Raw genomic sequence first — 22,929 nt, forward strand, 5'->3', positions numbered from 1 at the left:
GACTAAACATTACCGAACCTGACAGGCTTTTCACAACATTAGTAATAGCTCTACAAAAGATACAGCCTGGATTTGGGACTAGACCTATACTATCTCAGCTGAGTCTACAAAATATGGTAGCCTATAAGTAATTGTACTTCAGCATATATACTGTGGTATAACTGTAAATAATATTGCATACATGTAAGGGTAGGATAAACAGACATAATTAACTTCAATGATTGGTTGAATACACACCGTTAAGTTATACGTATAATTAATAATGAAATAGATTTTCCACAAAATGGATGTTGAAAACCTGTGCTCCTTTTATTCGCCGATGGCTCAAATTACGGTTAAAAGAATGGTCCAGGTCAAAATTTCTTCTTGATATGTTAAAGAGGAACGTAGTCTAAGCATTCTAGTGAAATTTGCATTCCATTCCTATGCACCGTTTTTGAGATATTGACAGTTGAAGTTTTCTGATATTCTACCAAAAGTGAACTTGAAACAAACAGGTGTGATGTCATAGTTTCTTTCGTATTCAGTCTATTGACTTGACCTTGGATTGGATAGGGTTACTAGTTTGTCTAAAGGGGATGTGAAGTTTATGAAATACCAATACCTATGGTATACATTCACATCTATGGATGCATCCAATTGTGGAATATAAAATTAGACGTAAATTTTACAGGAAACCAAAACATTGTTCATCAGTGTGAAACAATGAGGTCACACCTGTCTGCTCCAAGTTAATTTTTAGTATAGTTTTTTGAAACATGAGAATATTAAACAGAATTTCAAGCTGAAAATTAATAGTCAAGCAACAGAAGATGTAAATTGTCACTTTACAGTTCAGGCATCTTTCGACCGGACAGAATAATCGTAACGCAGATAAATTGCAAATCTCTGCGAGCATCTTTGCGTATATCTTAGATTACAGCACTGATTGTTATAACGGTGCTCTTCAAAAGCGCATTAACAAATTTTCAAGGTGAATCTGAGTTCCTAAATAACATTAATTGGGGAGTATGTTAACTATAGCAATAGGCCCACACGATAGGGCGTAACCAATCAGGAAGCTTCTTTAGACCATATCATGTGTATAAGCCTTTATTATGTGGGACAACCCATAGCTATACCATATAATATCTGTTCACATTTAAATAGTTCGAAAAGGACATGGACCCTTGGTTATAACTATGAAAACACGTACCACACCGGGCATATTTTATCCACGGATATGACCCATTCAGTTACACTGAGCAGCCGTCTAAATGAAAACGTGAACAAAACTGAATTAGAAATGGCGCCACGTTTAGTGGTTATCGCATTTCAATCACAGAATTACATTTTTTTGGGTGGTGTGGAAATGGAAAGAAAATATATATTGTTAGTCCTTTGAGTACCGGATTAACTTTCGGATGTTTCTCGTCCTCTCGCAGCGATATTGAAGCACATGTAAGAAAGAGGAATGACCGTGCAATTTCTTTGGGATGTACCTCGAAACCATAATGGTGATCTACTGGGGACGAACCCCTTCCCTTCCCGTAGGAAGCTGCATATTTCTCCGATAGCCTTTTTTAAATATAGTTTTCTTAGGCCGGGGTGGAAGGGGGGGTGGAATGTAAACACACAAAATTTGGGGAAATTGAAACATAGTTTCCTTCTCAGTCTCGTTTTAGAGCAAACTATTTTGAGGTTGGGCGCAGTGGCGGAGCGTCCATACAGTCAGGGGGGGGCGGATGCCCCTCCCCTGACGGACTCAAATGGACTGCTGGCGCCCTTTTCAGCTTTTTACCACTTTTAACTTATCGCGATTATTGACTTTTCTATTGCGTTTCATCAACCTATTGACAGTTGTCACATATTGTTGGTGTAATTTTCTGACAAAATGCTCTAACGGCGGTCTTTAATTTATCGGCACTTCCGTTGTTCGAAATTATTCCAAGAACTGTACAGGGTTTTCGATCTATTTTTAGACGATACGCCACGCGCAGTGGCTGAAATAGTAATAAACACCAAACTTGAAGTCGTTTGAGCAGTGTACTTTATACACCGCTCTATGATCAGTGTGTTGGAAAGGGTCATTTCCGGCGATCTAGGGAGTATCTTTACTCAAAAAATTTCCGTACGCTCCGCGCCAACCTGTGGTGGCGCTCCGCTTAGATAGTGTCGAAAGCGCCCCTACAGACCATTCTCGCCCCCTCTGACCAATACCCCTAGCTCCGCCACTGATTGGGCGGTATTTATCCCACTGATTTGAGACCGACACACCCTCGTATTTACGCCACTGTCTAAAAACCTCAACACACTACCTAAAAGTAGTATACTGAAGAGGGCTTGGCGAGTCAGATGCAACTGACGGCCGAACTCCAGCAGAAAATAAAAAATATTTCAAATGAGCATTCTCTCTGTTCATGTGCCGTCCTTCATAAGAGAGGGAGTAGTTCCATAATAAATAATTCACAGTTACCAAGTTTTTTTTTAATGATCATGACGAGGGCAAGCATCAGGGACGTAGCCAGGGGGAGCGGGGGAACGACTACTCCCCCCTTTCAGTGTCGAAAAAATGTTTCAAATATTGTTGTTTTAAGCATGGTATTTTGTCAGAGCTCTTTTGCTCTTGAATACATTCAGGCCTAGGCTGATTCAACTACTTACTTAGTTTGGCATATAAAATTAGCTAAATTTAGCCTATAGACTATTACAAGCCTACAGTTGGCCACTGCGTAATAAAATACATATTGCCTACCTAACCGCACTCGATGGAGTGTCACGAACCGTATGCACAACGTTCATTCTCATCCTTTCTATGATTCGTCCTTAGTTGTTGCACGAACAGCATGTTATGAAGCTAAGCTAGCAATCGTACATGATACGCACTTCCTATAAATAATTATTACACTGCTAATACACTGTGATAACGATATTTGTTTTTAGGCCACTGCACATCTGGCTGTCTTACAAAATATGAAAGTTTATATTGTCCATCAGTTAAGTTCGTCAAATGTATTAAAGTCCAGACATTGGACACCTTTTTTAGACAAGAATCATCCTACTGAAAAAAATTGAAAAAAGAGCACTATATGTTTGTCTTTCTGATATATTATGTAAAAGAACATGTAAAAGAATTCAAACAGGAAACAAAATCTGCTGATAATATGATATCATATGATAATGATGAAACTGGCAAAACATTGCACCAGATCGCATCTAAGGACCTACAATTGTTCAAAGATATCTCAAAGGGGAGGGGGACACCCCCCCCATATCAATCGCAAAAAGTGCTCCCCCTTTCAAATTCCTGGCTACGTCGCTGGCAAGCATTGTACAGGGGTGTTACTAAAACGAATGACAATTGCGTTACACATAACGAATGACAATATGTTGTACACACTCAAATATTGCGTTGACTAAAACGAATGACAGTGAATGACAGCACACATTTGCTTCAACCAGATATCACAGTTCAGACTTCGTGGGTATATTAAAGCCACGCAAACCGAGTGGACGCGAAGTGCGTGGCTTACAGATCTAGTAAAGTACGGACAAGATACAAACGCACCTTATAAGTAAGCGAAATTGTAAGTCTGATTTTAAAAAGTAAATTAAACGTCCTTTTTCCGATATTAATTGTTAGAAACTAACAATACTATAATCTTGAAACGGCTACAAATTTCAGGAAGAGTCCTTATATTGGACATTTCTATGAACAAAAAAAAAAAAATTTTTTTTTTGGAGGGGGTGCAAAAGGGACTGGAAAAGGAGAAATTTGCACCAGTTATGGAGCTACTCTATAACAGTGGCGCCATCCCACCCCCCCCCCCTTTGCGCACGCCACTACTCGAACGCCATGTATTCATTCCTTAGTTCCCTACATGAAAAATATATATATAGGGGCCTATATAAGTTGCCAGATGATTCATCTCATTGGATTTTTCGAACTGCAGCCAAACATTCCTAGAAAATTTTCGAGAAAACAGTTGTTGCTACTACAATTTTTATACTTTAATAGTACGATATCATAGCATTTTCCACCCAAATTAATCGTGGATATATCAGTTTCAAACATACCAATTAGCCAGCACCTAACAATTACTTCACAGCACTCAAGCGCATTCTCACACAAAAACTTTCCCTGTGGTTTCTATTCGAAAATTACACCAAAACTCTGCAACCACGTATAACATGCAATCGATTGGGCACAAATTGAATGCTCTGAAACCTCTGAAGTCTATAATATCATATACCTTACAGGGACTTAGCCCTAAAGCATGCCCCTGGATCCTATGCAAATAATGCAAAGAGTTCTAGTTGACAGACAATAAAATGGATCCGACGCAATCCCCCTAAGATATGAAATCCTGTCTACAAGCTTGACCTTCTCTACAATATATCAAGTTCATATTTTTAGTTGGGCTAGGCTATCCCTTCAAAGATTTACCTGATGTAACTCAGGAATAAACTGATCAATTTGGGAAAAGAAACAATCATAAAAATAAGGTTACCATGGTTTCAATTGTTTGGTAATGGGGCATATTGCAAAAGGTACCTAAAATGACCGAGGTGATCATGCATAAAACTTTCCCCCTTCTCGAACTCTGCCTCCCCAACTCCCCAGACTAAAAAGTATGGGTACACCAGTCCCAACACTGACATTAATGACACTATAATGATTTGAAAATTGAATGCTATAAGCTAGGTCTCAGGTGGCAACGTTAAATCATTCCTGAATGAATCTGCACAGGTCTATACTAGTTATAAGTTTATAACTATATATGTCTGGGATCTAACTTAATTGTTTCTGTGAAAACAACTAGGCGTCGTATTAGTACATAATAAACAAATGACATGTACAAATGCGAAGTATAGGCCATGGAAGTCCAGCAATGCTATTAGTTATATGTTACTAGACCTAGCCTAACCTACCGTATGTATAAGTCAATGCAATACACTATCATACGCTTAGATTAGCCTATAACAGTTAACAGTCATTACATAGCATTAGTGTTGACCAAGCACATCGACTACGAAACGTGTCTCGTAAATGTGCCAACTTTGAACTAATATTCCCTTGAAATGATTTCGTTCCTAGATTTCCTATCACTTGAAAAATGAATAACGACCAGATAACTTGCAATTTTGTAGATGGTGGCCCGTCGTCATGTCTTTGAAGTGCAACTACAAAAGTACAAGAATTCGAGGGAAATACATGCCACCGTGAATAAAAACTTTACCATAAAGGTGGCGCTAGATAATAAACATTTAATTGTGTGTATTTTTCATTCCTGAGCCGCAAATGATAAGATTATATCTATGGAGAGCCGAAAGGAAAGTTTATTATGTTGTTTACTTTTATGTTGTCTGCCGTTTAATGTTGTTTCCTTTGATGCCGTTGTCTCCTTTGATGGTTCTTTTGATGTTGTCTCATTTCATGTTGTCTCCTTCAATGTTGTTGTCTTCTTCGATGTTGTTTCCTTTGATGTTGTTTCCCTTTGATGCTGCCGCTGTTCACTTTCATGACGTCAAAAAAGAGACAGCAACATTATAATAGACAGCAAAGAAGTAAACAACATAATACTATATCCTTTCGGCGGTCAATATATATCACCCTGTGAAGAACATCGTTCAAATTTCAACAGACGGCATTGCTGATATAGTGATATAGTTGAGGCAGTAGCACCTACAATATAACAAGAACTTGTGTTGAAGTAAGAGGACGTACATAAGGTCCCTGATGGAAATGTGTGTTATCAGGAGTATGTTCTCGATAATTCAATAGTCAACCCACACACGCCATCAAAAAGATTCACTTCGCAGTTGACAAGGCATAACAAATATATTCCAAAATGTAAGGAAGAAAACGAAAGTTTGCTATGAACACTGAACATATTGAGATTTCAAGGAAAAATTGGTAAAGCACAAGTTTCAGTGTTACAGGTTTAAATTTCAAGATAAAATACATGTGGCTTAAAAAATTTAGTTACCAGACAAAGTTAAATTTTCGAAACAGCCAAAACAATCAAACTCTGAGAGAAAAAGACAACATTTGAGATATAAATGTAGAAATTTGTGATATAATGTTGAAATATTCTGTATCACCTGGACTACTGTATACAAAAGTAAATTCTTTTGGTGAAAACCCCAAACTAGTTACTGGTCAATCTACCCAGCCCCCCCCCCCCTCCCCCACACACAAACTCACAGTTTGTGACTGCTTCCTGTTACACTATACGTATCTTTTCAATTTTGTTGATTTCTGCAGCAGGTATGTTAGACGGTATCCTGAATTGCAAAATTTGGCAAATGATACAAACAACTGGTGCAAAAGTATGAAAAACAATTACATACAACTTCTTTTTCTTTCCTCTTTTGCAGAACAGCAATATCTTCCTAGAAATGATGAGGTCATTGAGCTAGTGATGTGACAGGATAATATCTGTTCTTACTTACTCACAAATCTTGAACAAATGTCGGAATAATGGTGTAGGAATGCACATTGGTATCACGCTATTTCAATTGATGTGGGTTAATATATTCGAATGACAATAAACTACAAAGGATCTATTCTTCATAAGGCAAACACAATACTGTTGGTTGTCAATTTTTTTCTTTGATTTTTGGTAGCAGGTAATTGAGTCAGCATCCAAAATTGCAAGAATTGTTATATGTTAAATAACTGGTGAAAAAATATGAAAACAATCATATGCAACTGTTTCTCTAAAAAATAAATAATGGATACATGGACAACTATTCTACACTATTAATTAAAAATAAAGACTCAATACCTTGTTCTTAACTCTAGATAGGGTTGCTGGAATGCAAAATATTATTTTACCAGATAAACCCTTCCTTACTCCAGGAAGAAAGACATGGTGGGTGGCTAGTGATGTCATCATGGTAGAAGTCCATCAAAAGCTTTAATATCCTAGTATAATTTTAATGTTGACTTATCCATCACATCCCATGGATTAACATACATAAAATCATGATCATGATGTCATCACTAAGTCTGCTGTGGCCAGATGCATTCATAAACTTCCTTCACCAAACTATAAACAATTCTCATGATACAAAATGCTCTGAGCATGCAGTTGTTTTTTTAACTCATAGGAGACACAAACCCAAACATCATATTTGGTCTATGTGATAGAGATCACCATCATGAACAACTTTCTTATACAGCTGAGCAATATCTTATTTCCTGTGGGAGATATCACAGATATAATGATTCTTCACATGCAAAACTGAAGACTTGATTAAGTCTAAATATGACATCATTCAGCCACAACTGTGCCTCAATATTTTGTTTTTCTATTTTGGCACTATGACATAACATATTTTCAAAATGACAGCTCCCTGACATGACTATTAAATGAGGCTATCTCGGAGTATCTCCGTAACAAGACAAAGATATTTCTAAGCTGTTGTGGGGGGGGAGGGGGGTTGTTCTACACAAAGACCTCTGTCATAGAAAGATGATAGCTGGGTTTGTGTACCCATTAAAGATGCAGACAGTTTCCAAACGACCTTTTGGTGAACAATGACCTTCAGCCAAGGTTACCAACAATCATTCCAACTTTGAATATTAAAAGCCCCTTGATAAGACCAATCAATACTTTCACTGGTCAAGATTCATTTCAAACAATAAAGACAAAAGTTGACAATTTTGAGGAAAAAAAATATCATATTTGCTTCTGTCATGTACATTAATTATAATGATTATCTTAGATCAAACAGAATTCATTACTGACTTGGACAATTAACAAACCTGGACAGGATAAAACAATGATCTCTGAGAATGAAGTAGTAGTTTGACCAATTGTAATCCTATTTTTGGGTAATCCAACAAAATGCTGCTCACTAGAAAGAACAGAAAGGGTGAGGCAGGGCTTCATCTCTGCTCATGTTTCAAATTTGTCATGTCATTTAACAGTATGCTTTAATAAGAAAATATATTACAATGAAGTTAACGCAAACTGTCTAAAAAATATTATGTTTTCACTGTGTCATCTGGAATAATCTTCAATGTAACATTCCAAACTTAACATTCAGATCAGATACAAGGTCACCTGGATCATTCAAAAATATTCACTCAGGCCACTCATTAGTGATGCTATTACAATGTAACATAGAAATGAACATGGTATGTACCCTCCCTCCCCCCTTCCCCCCCCCCATCCCAGAAAAATGAATGAACTGAACAGAAACTGTTTACAATTACAAATTTACAAAGTTGAAAGCTAGAGAAAGACAAGCCAAATTATTCTTGACTAAAACGAGTTAACGCTTAAACATGGTCAGCATCCTTTTAACTCATAAAACCATAAGATTCAAATTTGCTCAGAGACTTAAAGGAGGAGAAGACCAAAGATAAATATATCATCCATTCTATCAGAAATAAAACATAAGTTTAAGGGCAAAAAGTATATCAAGATAACCCCAATTGTAACATAAAAAGAACCCTGCTTTCCTAAAACAGCTCCCATGGGTCATAAAACATTTATACTTTTTCTTCCAGGCGCGTAGCCAAGTGGGGGGGCAAAGAGGGCAGCCGCCCCCCTTGAGCATATTTTTAAAAATTTGTTTTATTGTTTTTATGATATCGCTAGTAATTTCAAAAGAGAAAATGCTAAGATGCAACCTACAAGGCGTGGGAAGTGCCATTTCCAGCGATCTGGGAGGCATTTTCAGCCAAAATTTTCTTGTACGCTTCCCGCCAACCATGGTGGCGCTACGCTTAGATAGTTTGCAATGCCGCATCTACGGTTCTGAAAGTTTGCCTACATTTTCGCCCCTCCCTTGGCAAATTCCTGGCTACGCACCTGTTTTCTTCTAACCAAAATTGTCAGGTAGACAAACAAGACAGCTTAAATGATTTAAAGCTATCCAACTTCCATTTTTTACTTGAAAGGCAATGAAACGTTGTCGACATAATCAGCCCTTTCAACTAATGTCATACATTACCATTTGTTCCATTAATAAAATAAAATAATTTAGGAGGGTATGTTATTGTTGATCAACTGGAATCCGAGTTTGAGTAATAGTCCGATAATTTGATACATACTAGCGGGCCAACTAGATGTAGCTGCTTCATATCTAACATTGGTTCACTGAAGTATTTGGCTGATATCAGATAAACATTTCATTATACAGAGAGGAGGTTACAAAGAAAGATGAAAAGTGGCAACAATATACATTAAGGTCCTTGTGATTATTGAACTTACCACAAGCCAATTTCCAATAATACCAAAGAAAGAGAAAGCACATTGATACAAGTAAACCCATGGAGGGTAGCGCTTTGGAATGAATAACAATTGTAACCGGAACACGATGAAACGTTCACTGCTTCATTCTCTTTGTAGTTTCACTACCATCTGCAGCCATGTGGTTTCAAATCCAAAACCAAGTCATGATTGGATTTTTTAATTGATGAAATAACATTGAACAACATGATTCTATGCTCAGAGGCATTGTTCCTTCAACCTCCTCATTTTTAAGTTGTCCTTTAGTCTGAGTAAATACGGCAAGTTGTATTTGACAGTATTTTCCAAAAAAAATTCCACCTGAAAAACCACCAAAATATAGAATATTCTGCTTAAGATAATGCGACAATTTTTCAATAAAATTTCAAAGCCTTGTTAAATCGTCAGAGCTGTAAACTGGATATCAAAGTTGTGACCTCAAGGCCATGTAGCCTAACCACCTTGATTCAATGGCTTGATGCCCCGATCTTCAATCAATTGTTTTTAAATTGATGTTTACTTCCCTCCTAAAAAGAACTCCAGCCTCATTGGAACGTAGTCTTTCCAGAAGTATCTTCAGGTCAGCAAATCCCTGGCTTTCAGTGTCTCGTTACTCTCCCGATCAAGAAATAAGCCACAAAGAATATCAGAATGATTACACCTATCAGGTAACACATCATCTTCCGATTGCCTCTGCCCGACGACAACATGGTATCAAAACGTTTTATCGTTCCTCCTAATAAGCCAACGTTACTGTCAAAGTCCGAGCCCTGTTATAGGTGGAAAGGATAATTTGTTATTAGACTGTCGGGACATGCATTCAAGTTAAAGCCCCACACAGAGTAACTTTTATTACACCTCTGCTCCCTCCCCCTCCCCCAATGGCCTACCTACCCTCCCCCAATCCCCTACCTACCCTCCCCTAATCCCCTACCTACCCTCCCCCAATCCCCTACCTACCCTCCCCAGTCCTCTTCCTACCCTCCCTCCTCAGCTATTTGGAGTAAAATAACCAAGCAAATGCAAAAAGCTGCTCCATAAGCTGAGGTACACATTTTCCATGGAAGTTATGAACAAAAGTGATCTAAGCTAAAACATGCAGTTAACTAAATTATTGTAAATGGGTATTTTTCACAGTTTTTTTATGACTTACCATACCATCCATGTATCTGTTTTGTTCCTTTGCTTCAGAGTCGATATCCATAGCAAGCTAATAATGTAAACAAAAATATATGTTATGCAGAAACCACCTATTGTAACCTACATGAAAGGGTCTTTTAATTCACAAAAAGACAATTTCAGATATCCTCAAACCTTGCTGAAATACAGAAAACAAATATTTGTAGACTTCTTTATTTCTCATGAGCTATAATCTGCATCCATAGCGATTCACATGAGCCATTGTTAAATAGCTTGATAAGTTGTGTGTATTAAATTATGAATCCTTTATGATATATAATGGTATATGGTCACATAGTATTGATGATAAGAGCACAAATGTTCTTCTTTGAAACATCAAAGGTACAAGTATTTTATTCTAAAGCGCCTTGGAGTGATTTTATATTGGATAAGGCGCTATATAAATTCTGTAAATATGATGGATTAACATTTGTAAAGGTCTTGAGACAAAACAATGGAAGCTAGGAACCCTTTTCCTAATTTCTTACGTGCCTTAAAGTTTGACTCCAGCAATTCCCGTAAAGGGGTGAAATAATTGGTGAGAGCACCTCAGACACAAATTTGAGGTTTATCCTTCTTTCACTGTATAAATTTTAAAATTAAATCGCATTCGATAATATATATTATAATATAATTTGACGTTCAAACATGGAAGCTACAGTGTCTATCTTTACACTGACATATATGTACATTATGCCACAGCATGCAAAGTTATGGGACAGAAATTTACTGTACACCACCATATAGCCTTCATATTGTTAATGCAGACAATAACATGAAAATGAAATGGACAGCTTATATACAAGTCTTGATCTTGGACAATGTTAACTATAAAAAATATAATTAAATTCCCATCTATCCAGCAACTGTTTACCTTCATGTCCAGAGAAACAGCTTCATATCTTTGGTTTAAAAGAAAGTGAGAACAGCCTGTCCTCAACATTTACCACGTTGCCCCCCTCCCGCACCCCCCATTATTGAAAGAGCAATCAGCATTTACATAATGCTTGAACCTACTCAACATTATTTTTGTAGTATTTGACATAACTAAACCATAATTGCAAAGTGATGTTTGTTAAGTGCAGAGAATAGTGTATCCAGTATCGCATCACTAAAGGCTACAGTATACAATACGGCAAGCACTGCTATAGGAATGCACAGATCATAGTAGTTTTGTACATACGGACCATAGTACTTTATGAGACACAATTTCAGAGACTTCAAAAATGCTACACAAGTTTTGATCACTAAATTATTTCCTGAAGTGTTTGTCTAAGCATCAAAGAAATCACAACATCTCATTTTGGGACTACAAATACTACCAACTGGCCACTGATATGCCTGGCAAATTTCTGATAACTACTAACGGCTTGTGAGGGTCATCTATCCTATAATACTCCTGTCGCATTGTCAGGCAACCTACTTTGATGATTCAGAGGAACAAGAGATAATCCAAATTGTAAATTCCAGCCTACAAAAAAGTAGACACACAATCTGCTTAACTTAAATGTTGTTTACACATCAAGTCTGTTACCCCAGCCCCACCCCCTTGCCCCACTTCCCACTCCTTTAATGCTCACCATTTTGATTTGTGTCACTTTGCTGGCTAATCCATCTTGTAGTCTATTGTTTTCAGCTTCTAGCATGTCCTCTGTGCCAGCAGCTCCTCCCCATGAACCTTGGAAATAACAAAGAAAATGCACACACAGATTAACGAAGATGAATGAGTAATTAATTGTCTAAGTGTCATATGGTGAAAGTTTGACACAGGTGCTTCGGCCTATAATTTGCCTTAGCTTGTAACTTTGAGTCACCTCGACCATTGTGTGCGATATATTTAATCTTATATCTTAAACCTCTCAATCTACTTGAAGTAAAAATATCTACATATTTATACTGATTTGGTTGTTTCACTGTTGATCGAGTTGTTTACTGCTTAAATTGATACAGAAAGTTTCATCATTCATGTCAGACAAATTTATTGTGAATGTATTAGTTTTTCATCCTCAAAGCTATATTGAAGGTACAAAGTTGGAAGACTAAAGTGTCTCATAAATTGTCCCAGTTTGGGGACAATGATCTGTTTCTTATGATTTGCATACATTAACCACCCCCCCCCCCCCCCACCTATATATATATAACAGGGCTGAGAGACCACCATCATGTTTAAGCTACACTAAACAAATTCCACAAAATAGGGAGAATTTTTACTAATATGATGAATATATGCAGTTAGTATTCCATGTCGCTTCTGTTACACTCTATCAGCAATCATCCACAGAATTCAAGTAACCAGTTTGAAAGTCTATCAATCTCTTTTTATCAACATGAGAAGGAATTGGGCAACGCACAACTATTTATTCTTGTATTACTGTTCAAGAAGTTAATCATGAAGTACTTAATTCACAATGTTGCCAAATCATGGTCTTGTCTCACATGTACTGTAATTGGCTGTTCTACATGAAAAGAGCATTATTAATGTGTGTGCACTACAGTACATGTGTCTTACGGGTGAACAATCACAAAGTTAAATCATGGTTTTCTAGCTTATGGTGTACTGCTTATCTCCCAAGCATTTGGTTTAACTCAGTAGTACATAGCTTGCAGGGGTCAGCATACTAAAGCCATGGTTCCAATCAGCATATCTCTTGACCAACATTGCTTCCTTTCCTACTCATTCACATACTTCTTTTTATATCAACCCAAGTTATTCTCTTTAATTCTATTGTATTATATCATAGGAGAGGAAGAAACTAGAAATAATTCCACATTTTGACCCCAATGGCTGACAATTAATTTGTCACTGTCAAGTTATGTTTGACTCACAAACTGTAAGTTACACTTCACTAGTGCTATCTTGTACATAAAACAAAACTTAGGAAGGGTTGCACACTTATCGCGGATGTGTTCAAAGATCGTTTAAGTTTTCACTGCACAAATTTTCCCTCCGTCTTCTGGTTTATAAAACCAGGGCCCTGATCGTGGACGACTCTGACACTCATAGGGGGCATACCTGTTACTCAATTTTATAATCTCTTCATGGGTTGGCACCGTCGAGGTTTATCTTAACCGTAAGGAGCAGCGGAATATAATTGCCTCCTTCAAGCTTTGTCAACCTCAAGAAACTAAACGCTTTTGTTTGGAACCTTCCATATCATGGATGGATAGACTGTTCCATTAGTTTACTATATTTCCAACTCATCAGAAATCGGTCAAACTTGTCTATAGTTTTGCTACTCGTCTGTGTCCAGTGTCAAAACAGATGGAATGGTACTACATATGTAGAGGGGTCACACAGTTCTCTATTAACTGATCACCAGGCCTTAGTACTGATGCTCTAAAGAACAAAGCATTAAAGGTAAATAACATGCTGGCCTCAGTCTTAGACTACAGGAATTTTGACTACACTGTACAAATTATCTCACAATACTATTCCTGATGTATTGTCTAGAGCGCCAAGATAAATTCCCAGGCAAAGTCTGACTAGAATGAAGAGGGCCATATGATGTTATATCAAAACTTTCTCCTCTGAACTTTGTCATTCAGTCTGGTGATGACAAAAGGGTTGCCTTTGTTCAGCAATTGAAGTTATTTGTTTAACATGCTATAGTACTGTACATGTCTTATCTGTATATATAGTGAACAAGGGAGGAAACTCTGTGGGTTACCTCTTTTGGGTTCATACATACACTATTTAAGATTAAGAGGGAGGGAGAAGTAGTGTTCTATAACTTTAAGTTATTGTAAGCCAATGAAATCCTATGCAAGTAATCCAAGTATAGCCAAGCCTATGTAATCCTAAGTAACTAATTGAATATTGTACTCAATGTGTAATCTATACTGAGTATACTATACATGCTGGAATGTCATGTCTCCGAGAAAGTTGAGGAGATGAGCGTAACACTAAGTAACAGTAGTAACACTAACAGTAACAGATCAGTAGAGGAGATATTTCCATGACCAGTGCAAAGATGTGTTTCATGAGGGAGGACTCTGAGTCATATGGCCTTGTTCAATCCAAATGAATGTATGGCTCACCCCCTATATCATAAACTAATGACCAGTGCATTCGTTAACCGTGTAGCCGATAAGATTGCTAGCCTAGACCTAGCCTAGGGTAAGCCTAGCACTAACACTAGTAACAGTTACACTAGTATAAGTAACACTAACATTAATACTGTAATAGGCCTACTACTACATTTGGTATTACCACCACCATTGCGACGTGTGCCCCTATCCCAGGAGTCTGCCATGATTCCACTTTCGCCTTGACTGACTTCGATAGTAATTCTTAGCAAATTTGAAAAACAGTATATGCCTTTCTGCTACCGGTCCAGAGTTCAGTGAAAAACTCCGGTATGTACCCTGCAATATGCCTACATTAGGAATTAAACTCAATTAAAGGAGGATTCAGCATAATGTGTTGATCGAAGCCAAGGCCTGTCGGAAGCTAGCAGCCATTGGTAGCAACAGCACAGAACTATTTCTGTGAGCAGCAGACAACTCAACAGCAGAAAGGGCACTATAGCACACCAATGGTGTATCTCAACAGCGGACACAGGCAAATTTTCTGAACGAAGTTCGAAGTATATTCAGAGAGGTACCATATCGCAGCTACTAATTAATATGCGTCATATCAAGGAAAGGTCGACGTACATGGTGGTCAGTAATACAATATCTGCGATTTTTTGTAGAAGTGAAATATTTGTGAAATATGTGTCACTGAGAGAAAGTTTCACAGATATATAATATTTTAAAAAGCTATATCTTTCATCAATGCCTATTCTGCGACATTTGCCCTAACAGATGTGAGCAAAACCAAGAAGAGAAACGGGTAATATCACTTCATAACTGGAAGAACACCTTTTAGTTATGAATTGATATTAAGGATGAACTTTCGCTTTCTCTCCCTGTCTAGCTCCCTCCTTCATCCCGTCCCTCTCTCCATTACTCCACGAGATCACCATGATGATTCAGGTCCGAGTGGAAGGAGGCTCCGAGTGGAAGGAGAGTCAAATATCGCTGGATAGCTGACAATTATTGGCCATTCATGGCACCTGTAATTTTCCGTATCATGACCATCAAGATTTTTTGCTGTGAGAGCATGGATATATCGTCATGCTCCTGGGAGGCCTAAAAAAGTCTCATTTACCCTTTCGCTTTGATAATGTTTTTAAACAAGAGTGTTGAAATTTAAATTCATGCAGGGTAGTAGTGAAGTTAAAGCACTCGCGGTTCATGCTGGGGCATCTGTGACCTTGTTAGTGAGCAAACAACTGGTTATTGTGATGGTCGGTGGGAAAAAGTTTTACTGATGAACATATTACGTTTCGTCTTTTGTAAAAAAAAGTTTTTGATTGAGCATTTTTTTTAACACTACAAATCGCATCTGGGGGGCACCTGGGGCACGATTTTTTGGGGGAGGGCAAGTGCCTCTCCCCCCCCCCACAGGCGACCCCTTGGCTCCGCCACTGTCTAAGTTTTGAGCGTAGCTGGTCAAACCATGGAGCTCCATGGTCAAACCAGCTCCATAGTCAAACAGAGTAACGAATCATACAACAGAAGTAACGGGAAGGAAATGCTTGTTTTTTCCACACACAAAAGAACAAAAACAAAATGCTAGCACACAGTTTTATGAATATCAACTTGGTAGGGAATATGATCGTTCATTTAAAAAGAGATTAGGAATAGTGTTAAAGATACGCACATATCGTTTCTACTAATATAATAATGGGATTCCGTTGACAGTTATGCAAGTGGTTACTGTTTGTCAGTTGTCGAAACGAAAACTTACGATAGGCGATCGTAATATGAAACTTTTTGTATTAATGCATGACGTAATATTTGACCTTCATTCTGGTTGTATAAAGATCTGCTTTATTTGCTCCAATCATAACACGCTATAGCTAGGAAAGTTTTGTGATTACGTAATCGACCTGCCACGGTCGTAAATCGACCTCAGGCTCCACAATTAGCACGAATAGCTTCTACTGTTATAGGCTCTTTGTGTAAACACTGTGTGGAAATATGTTCATGTCTACAGTGTAGTTAATCATACAGCGTTCACACAAAGATCCTCATACAAGAAAAAATATGTGGCAGGCGTTGCAGACTAATTGGTAAAAAGAGGTCATTTTACGACCAAGGCAGGTCGCAGTGGCGGAGCGTCCATACAGTCAGGGGCGGATCCCCCCCCCCACCCCTGACGGACTCAAATGGACTGCTGGCGCCCTTTTAAGCTTTTTACCACTTTTTACTTAGTCGCGATTATTTACTTTTTTATTGCGCTCTCATCTACCTATTGACATTTGTCACATTTTGTTGGCGATGACACCTATTTATTCTTCGTTTATCTGCAAATTAGCAAGGCCAGGGCAGGGTCATTTCCGGCGATCTAGGAAGTATCTTTACTCAAAAAAATTCTGTACGCTCCGCGCCAACCTGTGGTGGCGCTCCGCTTAGATATTGTCGAAAGCGCCCCTACAGACCATTCTCGCCCCCCTTGACCAATACCCCTAGCTCCGCCACTGGCAGGTCGATTACGTTATCTCAAGAAACTTTTCCATGTTAGCGTGCTATAGTTGGGGTATATACAGCAGACCATTAAATATATCGGTATTTGTCGATATCGGGATTGAAATATCGGATATCGGCCAAAACCGATTTAGGCGCTTCGGCACAACACCAGCTGCTGTTAGTGGCTGCCCTTGGCGTCTGCTCTCGGTGTCTGCCATTAATAGCTGCTAGCTTCAAACCGGTATCAACACCACCAGCTGTTGCGTTTTAAGCACTAGACCGTTATCTGATTATATTATGTTGCTAGATACTTTCAGCTAATTTCCTCACTAATCCGCTTTATTGGTGTCGTATTATCTCTTAAATATTTTAATGACAGAAAATTTATAATGTAAATGAGGAAACGGTGGATACATAAGCCTTTGTAAAGAATATGGCAGATGTATTTCGAGAGGCTACGTTGGTCACTCACAAATTACACGTCGGCTGAGGGTCCATCCAGTTTGTAACGTGGTTACAAGAAGCGTTAGAGATTTAACGGTCAAAAAATGAAGAAATGCTCATACATGTGAAGTTCCACATCTTGACTTCGTAGAAATAGTTGTAACAGAACCAAACTATTCATTTTGTATTGTATGATAATTTAATGTCACTCTTACGAGCCACACATAACTGGAGCGTCCCCTATGACCCCTTATTCTTCAAGATCGTTTAAGTAATTTCGCTCCTTATGAAGATATGATCCTTATAAATATGTACAAAATATATTTCTTCCACCCAAATTTGCAAACGTTATGCTTGTTTCCTTCATTTCTGTTTTGAGAAGTTGGTGGACAGAAAGTAGCAGGTCATTTCGATCATTCTTTTGTAGATATTGAAAACGGAGAAACTGTGAGGGCCTCGTATCTTTTCCCGGACTACTCCGGCCCCTCTAATACCAATTTAAATAAATGATATGCGCGCGTTCAACATGCTTATATAAGTCAATATCATATATGCAAGCATCGGTTATTACATCGCATGCCATCGTATACCGTACGGTCCGTGAAAGTTGCGCAGTATACCGCGGGATGCTAATGTAAACAACGAAATGTCTAGTGTAGATAGAGAAAAAGCATGGAGGTCCAATTATGTCAAAACTCTCTTTTAGCCTTCATTAGTAATGGCGAATTAGGGGCTTCAGCCCCCCGCCTCCTACGCCTATGTGTGTAGTGTTCGGTTTCGGAAATATCTGCTATTTTTTCAGTTCCTTCAACCAAGTTTTATAATAGCCGTTATAAGAAGTTTTAATATTTGTAAACCAATAAATTAACTGTGTCTGAATTTTCGCAAAACTTCTGACCAACATTCTTCATCACTTCCCTCTACTCGTACAATTTTTACCGGACTGTTAGGGGTTGAAGGAGGTTTTTCTATATTGGTTGTCCATAGATGAAATTTTTTGCAACATTATGGGTATGTTTTGAAGTGAGTTTATTCACGAGAATGTGAATTTTCAAATTCTGAACAAGTCATGGGCTTAAAACCTTCAAAAGTGGGGCTGACGGATATTGTGGGCCGCGACGTAGAATCACCTACAAAAGCAATGATCCACAGGACATGCGATGAGGTCGAGCATGATGTGTGACTGGTGACAATCTTTAAAAAGGTTATGGATGGAAAAAACTATTGGGAAATACTTGGTTCTCAGGCAAAAAGTGTACATCTGGTTGGTCATTTACAAGCCCGAGAAGTGCCATTTCCGGTGATCTGGGTGGTATCAAAACCAGAAATTTTCTTGTACGCTGCGCGCCAACCGATGGTGGCGCTCCGCTTAGATAGTAATTCGCGCCCCCCGGGTTCGAAAATCCTGGATACGCCCCTGTATATCGCAGCAAATCCCTGATAAACATATGACATTGCTTATGGCGTTTTAAAGCACAAATGGAACACATTCTCCACCGTCATACTTCTTTTAAGTACGACCACATGAGGCCGCCGTACATATACTTGCTTTCAACGAGTTAAAAAATATTTGATAAGAAGTTAATTGATAGAGAAATTAATGATACAAAAAAATACCTATATTCAATCATTGAAATTCTAAAATATATTTATAATTAATATAAGTATTTTTTCCTTTATATTGGATCGCTTCAAATTTAAAAATTATTTCGAATTAAATAACAGTTAAATCAGCAATCGGTCTTTTACTCCTTACCATCAAGCAATCATGGGTACGTAAGACATGTGGGAAAATTAACATTAAAAATGCTACCAATTATGAATTCCCAACTGCTTACATATGATTCCATGTCTTTGGGAAGAAAATAAAAGTTAACAAATTTGAGTCTAACTCACGTTTCAATCCCTATTTTCCGCGTGAAAGATAAACAAACTAGGCTAGCTTAGGCTTACTGCAGCCCGCCTAACACAACCAAATACAACACAGCGCTGTTCTCTCGTTGTCCAGCCCGCCTATGTAGTGTATCCATATATAAGTTAATATGGAAGGCCTAATACTTAATATATGAACCCAAATCCTTTCAATTCTTCGTAATTGCATGTCAAGAAATAAGACAAATATGAGTTATTTTTCTGATGTACTTTTAGTCATACAGGAAGACTAGGCTAGTCCCTAACTTGGTTTAGCCTAGTGAACATTTTGATAAACTTTAGCCTGCCTAGCCCTAACAGTAACACATAGTAACAGTAATTTAGGCCTAATAAGTAACGTTACTTGTTGGGGTTTAGTTCATTCAACATAGACCATATGCTACAACATATTTCAAAATACAAATAATCCAAACAACAACAAATAGTTTTGTCAAGTTGATTTACCATGGATTACCAAGAAAAGATATTTAATTACAGTTTTGAAGTTGAAGGACTCACCCACTCTAAGATAGCAGTGACAATTGATATTCAGCTGATTACCAAAACAGTTCACAATATTAAATAACGGTTTTGAAGAAGCTTTAAATATGTAAATCAAAGAAAGTTATCTTTTGCCTTAAAAAAAGGTGTGCATTTTTGCAACAGAGGAAACTCACAGGTTGTATGGCAGAAAGTAACATTTGGCAGGCTAAGGTTCCCCAACCATGTTCCTTAGTTGTGATCGTAGGTTTTCTATTTACTCTGAAATGTATAATATAGACTGGTCAACAAGATAGGTACATATGTTTGTCTGTGCTCATAATGATTGGCCTTTCCAGACTTAGTGTGAATATTTGTCTTGTGGTAATAAAATTTCCCGTGTTGTGTTGTGTTGCAGGTAGCGGAAAGCCTAGAGGTCTGAGGAATGCTCGTAAGCTGCGAAATCACCGTCGTAATCAAAGATGGCACGACAAAGACTACAAGAAAGCCAATCTTGGTACTGCATTGAAAGCTAACCCATTCTCAGGAGCTTCCCATGCCAAAGGAATTGTACTTGAAAAAGTGTAAGTTTGTTTTCAAGTGCCACGTATGAGGTTGTGAGCTCCCTACTCAAAACCTGACAAACATAATATGTGTTTGTGTTTGCAATATCGTTGAATAATGCAATGCATACTACTGTATGGTATACAACCCCCTTATATAGTGTCTATGAAAATGTTATAGGCTATGCATATGCTGTGAGAATTTTGGAAATCAACATAAAGTAAAATGCAAGAATAAAAATTACTGTACTTTTAACTGATTTTATTCAGTAGTTGTTGTTTAACAACATACTTTGTATTCATTCAGCACTATAGGTGCAAGAATGTTTTCAGACAAATGGATAAGGGGCTTAGCCAATTAGGTCATCGAAAAGCATCAAATGATACTGTAGTATTGGAATCTGTAATATGCAGAATATCTCATACAGTATCTTGACAAGTTCTAGTACTAGCAAAGATGTAGAAATGTATGTATAATAAGATGTTCTCTTTGTTTTTGTTCCTCTTCTCAGAGGTGTTGAGGCCAAGCAGCCTAACTCTGCTATCAGAAAATGTGTGAGGGTTCAGCTCATTAAGAACGGCAAAAAGATCACAGCCTTTGTACCTCGTGATGGTTGTTTGAACTTTATTGAGGTAGGTACCAGCTGTTGGATGACAGTATACAGCAAATGCCTGGCAATCATAGTGCTGTACTCCACACTATTTCAGTACAGGAGAATAGTTTTGTGTCACTACAGCTGTAGCGCGCAGCATTGCAGATATCTCACAATAAACCTAGATTGAGCAATGTTGACGGGTAGGCCGGTAGGATGCTCAAGCGTAAGGCCTCAAGGACCCACTGATCTTTTGCAGGCTTGATTTGATCTTCACGCATCTTACTTAAAACCTATATAGGAGACACACAATTTCTGTATTGGGTGTTGGCCTATACGTTAGAAACTTTAAAATTAGCCGGATCTGCAGTTAGTTGTAAAGTTTATCGCTCAATAACATCAAGCTGTTACAAGAAAGAATAGTAATTGTCGCTTGATGTTTGTTCTAGCTGTTACGTGTACAAATGGGAACGAACCAATTTCATTCCCATGCCATCAAGTCTTAAAACTACACTTGTAATTCTCTCCTAACCTCGTAGTCTAAAGATCTAACAGAATCCTCAGGTGACTGTTAGGTGCATCCCATTGTTTCACTGTTAAGAAGGGTGCTTACTGCTTTCCAAATTCAGAAATTTATCTCTTGGAAAGTTAGTTTACTGCAGAATTTTACAACTTCAATTTTATCATTATTTATCAAGTTTAGTGATTTAGAATTTGTCCTTTGCTTGTCGTCACATAAACAGAACTGCTTAAACTATTACAATTGCGTGCTAATAATACAGTGCAATGCCTAGAAGATGCATACTATTCCAAATATTTATTCAGAATATTCAAACCATTTTCATCTGAAACGCCAAGGTTCTGGTGGCAAACGCTCAAAAAATAACATTAACAATTATATGTGGGCAACCTCTGTTCAAAGCAAAAGAATATGTGTGGTGCTATTTGTTGAAATTTTCTTTTAAAAATTATGTTCATTTCCATTTGATTTGTCCTACAGGAAAACGATGAGGTCTTGGTCGCTGGGTTTGGACGTAAGGGACACGCTGTTGGTGACATTCCAGGTGTCAGGTTCAAGGTTGTGAAGGTGGCTAATGTCTCTTTGCTGGCACTCTTCAAGGGCAAGAAAGAAAGACCTAGGTCATAAAGCATATTAATTTGTAATGATGACGGCTGAGATTAAAATGTGAAAATGTTAAATATGGTTTTTGCCTCCTTTTTTGCAGTTTTCCAACAAAACTCCAAACTTAAAGAGGTTGAGTTCGTTAGCTGCAAAAGGTTTCTGGCTGAATAGTTAACCCTCTAGACCTTCCACTAACAGAGGATGAATAGTTAACCCTCGAGACCTTCCTCTCACAGAGGCTGAATAGTTAACCCTCAAGACCTTCCTCTCACAGGCTGAATGGTTAACCCTTGAGACCCTTTCTTTCTCACAGGCTGAATAGTTAACCCTCGAGACCCTTCCTCTCACAGAGGCTGAATAGTTAACCCTTGAGACCCTTTCTTTCTCACAGGCTGAATAGTTAACCCTCGAGACCCTTCCTCTCTCAGAGGCTGAATAGTTAACCCTCGAGACCCTTCCTCTCGCAGAGACTGAATAGTTAACCCTCGAGACCTTCCTCTCTCAGAGGCTGAATAGGTAACCCACAAGACCTTCCTCTCACAGAGGCTGAATAGCTAACCCTCGAGACCTTCCTCTCTCAGAGACCCCTGAGACCTTACCTCTAACAGAGGTCGAATAGTTAACCCTCCAGACCTTCCTCTCACAGGATGAATAGTTAACCCTCGAGACCTTCCTCTCTCAGAGGCGGCTTAGTTCGGAGTCCCCGCCCAGTAGCACAACGCTTTCTTATTAACATAATTTACTCACCATGTACGCACAAGCATTTGTTAACACACTTAGGAATTTATAATACAATACTGACAAGTGGCAGCATTCTCATTCCAGATACTATACAAAGACAACATGTTCCTATTATACAGTACCCCTGCATTGACTGGACATGTGACAATATG

General features: G+C 38.2%; 2 protein-coding genes across 2 annotated transcripts; one reads left to right on the forward strand and one right to left on the reverse strand.

Annotated features, from left to right (window-relative positions):
• Positions 1-9,177: 9,177 nt before the first annotated feature.
• LOC139961275 (BET1-like protein) lies at positions 9,178-14,829 on the reverse strand. The gene is made up of 4 exons (XM_071960370.1): positions 14,617-14,829; positions 11,987-12,084; positions 10,381-10,437; positions 9,178-9,997 (listed from the first exon to the last, which is right to left on the reverse strand). Exons 1-4 carry the CDS (start codon positions 14,657-14,659, stop codon positions 9,827-9,829), a joined length of 369 nt encoding a protein of 122 aa, XP_071816471.1. The 5' UTR covers positions 14,660-14,829; the 3' UTR covers positions 9,178-9,826.
• Positions 14,830-19,023: 4,194 nt separating this feature from the next.
• LOC139961077 (small ribosomal subunit protein uS12) lies at positions 19,024-22,113 on the forward strand. Its single transcript, XM_071959939.1, has 4 exons — positions 19,024-19,138; positions 20,176-20,341; positions 20,833-20,953; positions 21,914-22,113. The coding sequence occupies exons 1-4, from the start codon at positions 19,135-19,137 to the stop codon at positions 22,058-22,060; spliced, it is 438 nt and encodes a 145-aa protein (XP_071816040.1). The 5' UTR covers positions 19,024-19,134; the 3' UTR covers positions 22,061-22,113.
• The last annotated feature ends 816 nt before the right edge of the window (positions 22,114-22,929 follow it).

The sequence above is a fragment of the Apostichopus japonicus genome, chromosome 20 (assembly GCF_037975245.1).
Source record: "Apostichopus japonicus isolate 1M-3 chromosome 20, ASM3797524v1, whole genome shotgun sequence".
NCBI classification, from domain to species: Eukaryota; Metazoa; Echinodermata; class Holothuroidea; order Aspidochirotida; family Stichopodidae; genus Apostichopus; species Apostichopus japonicus.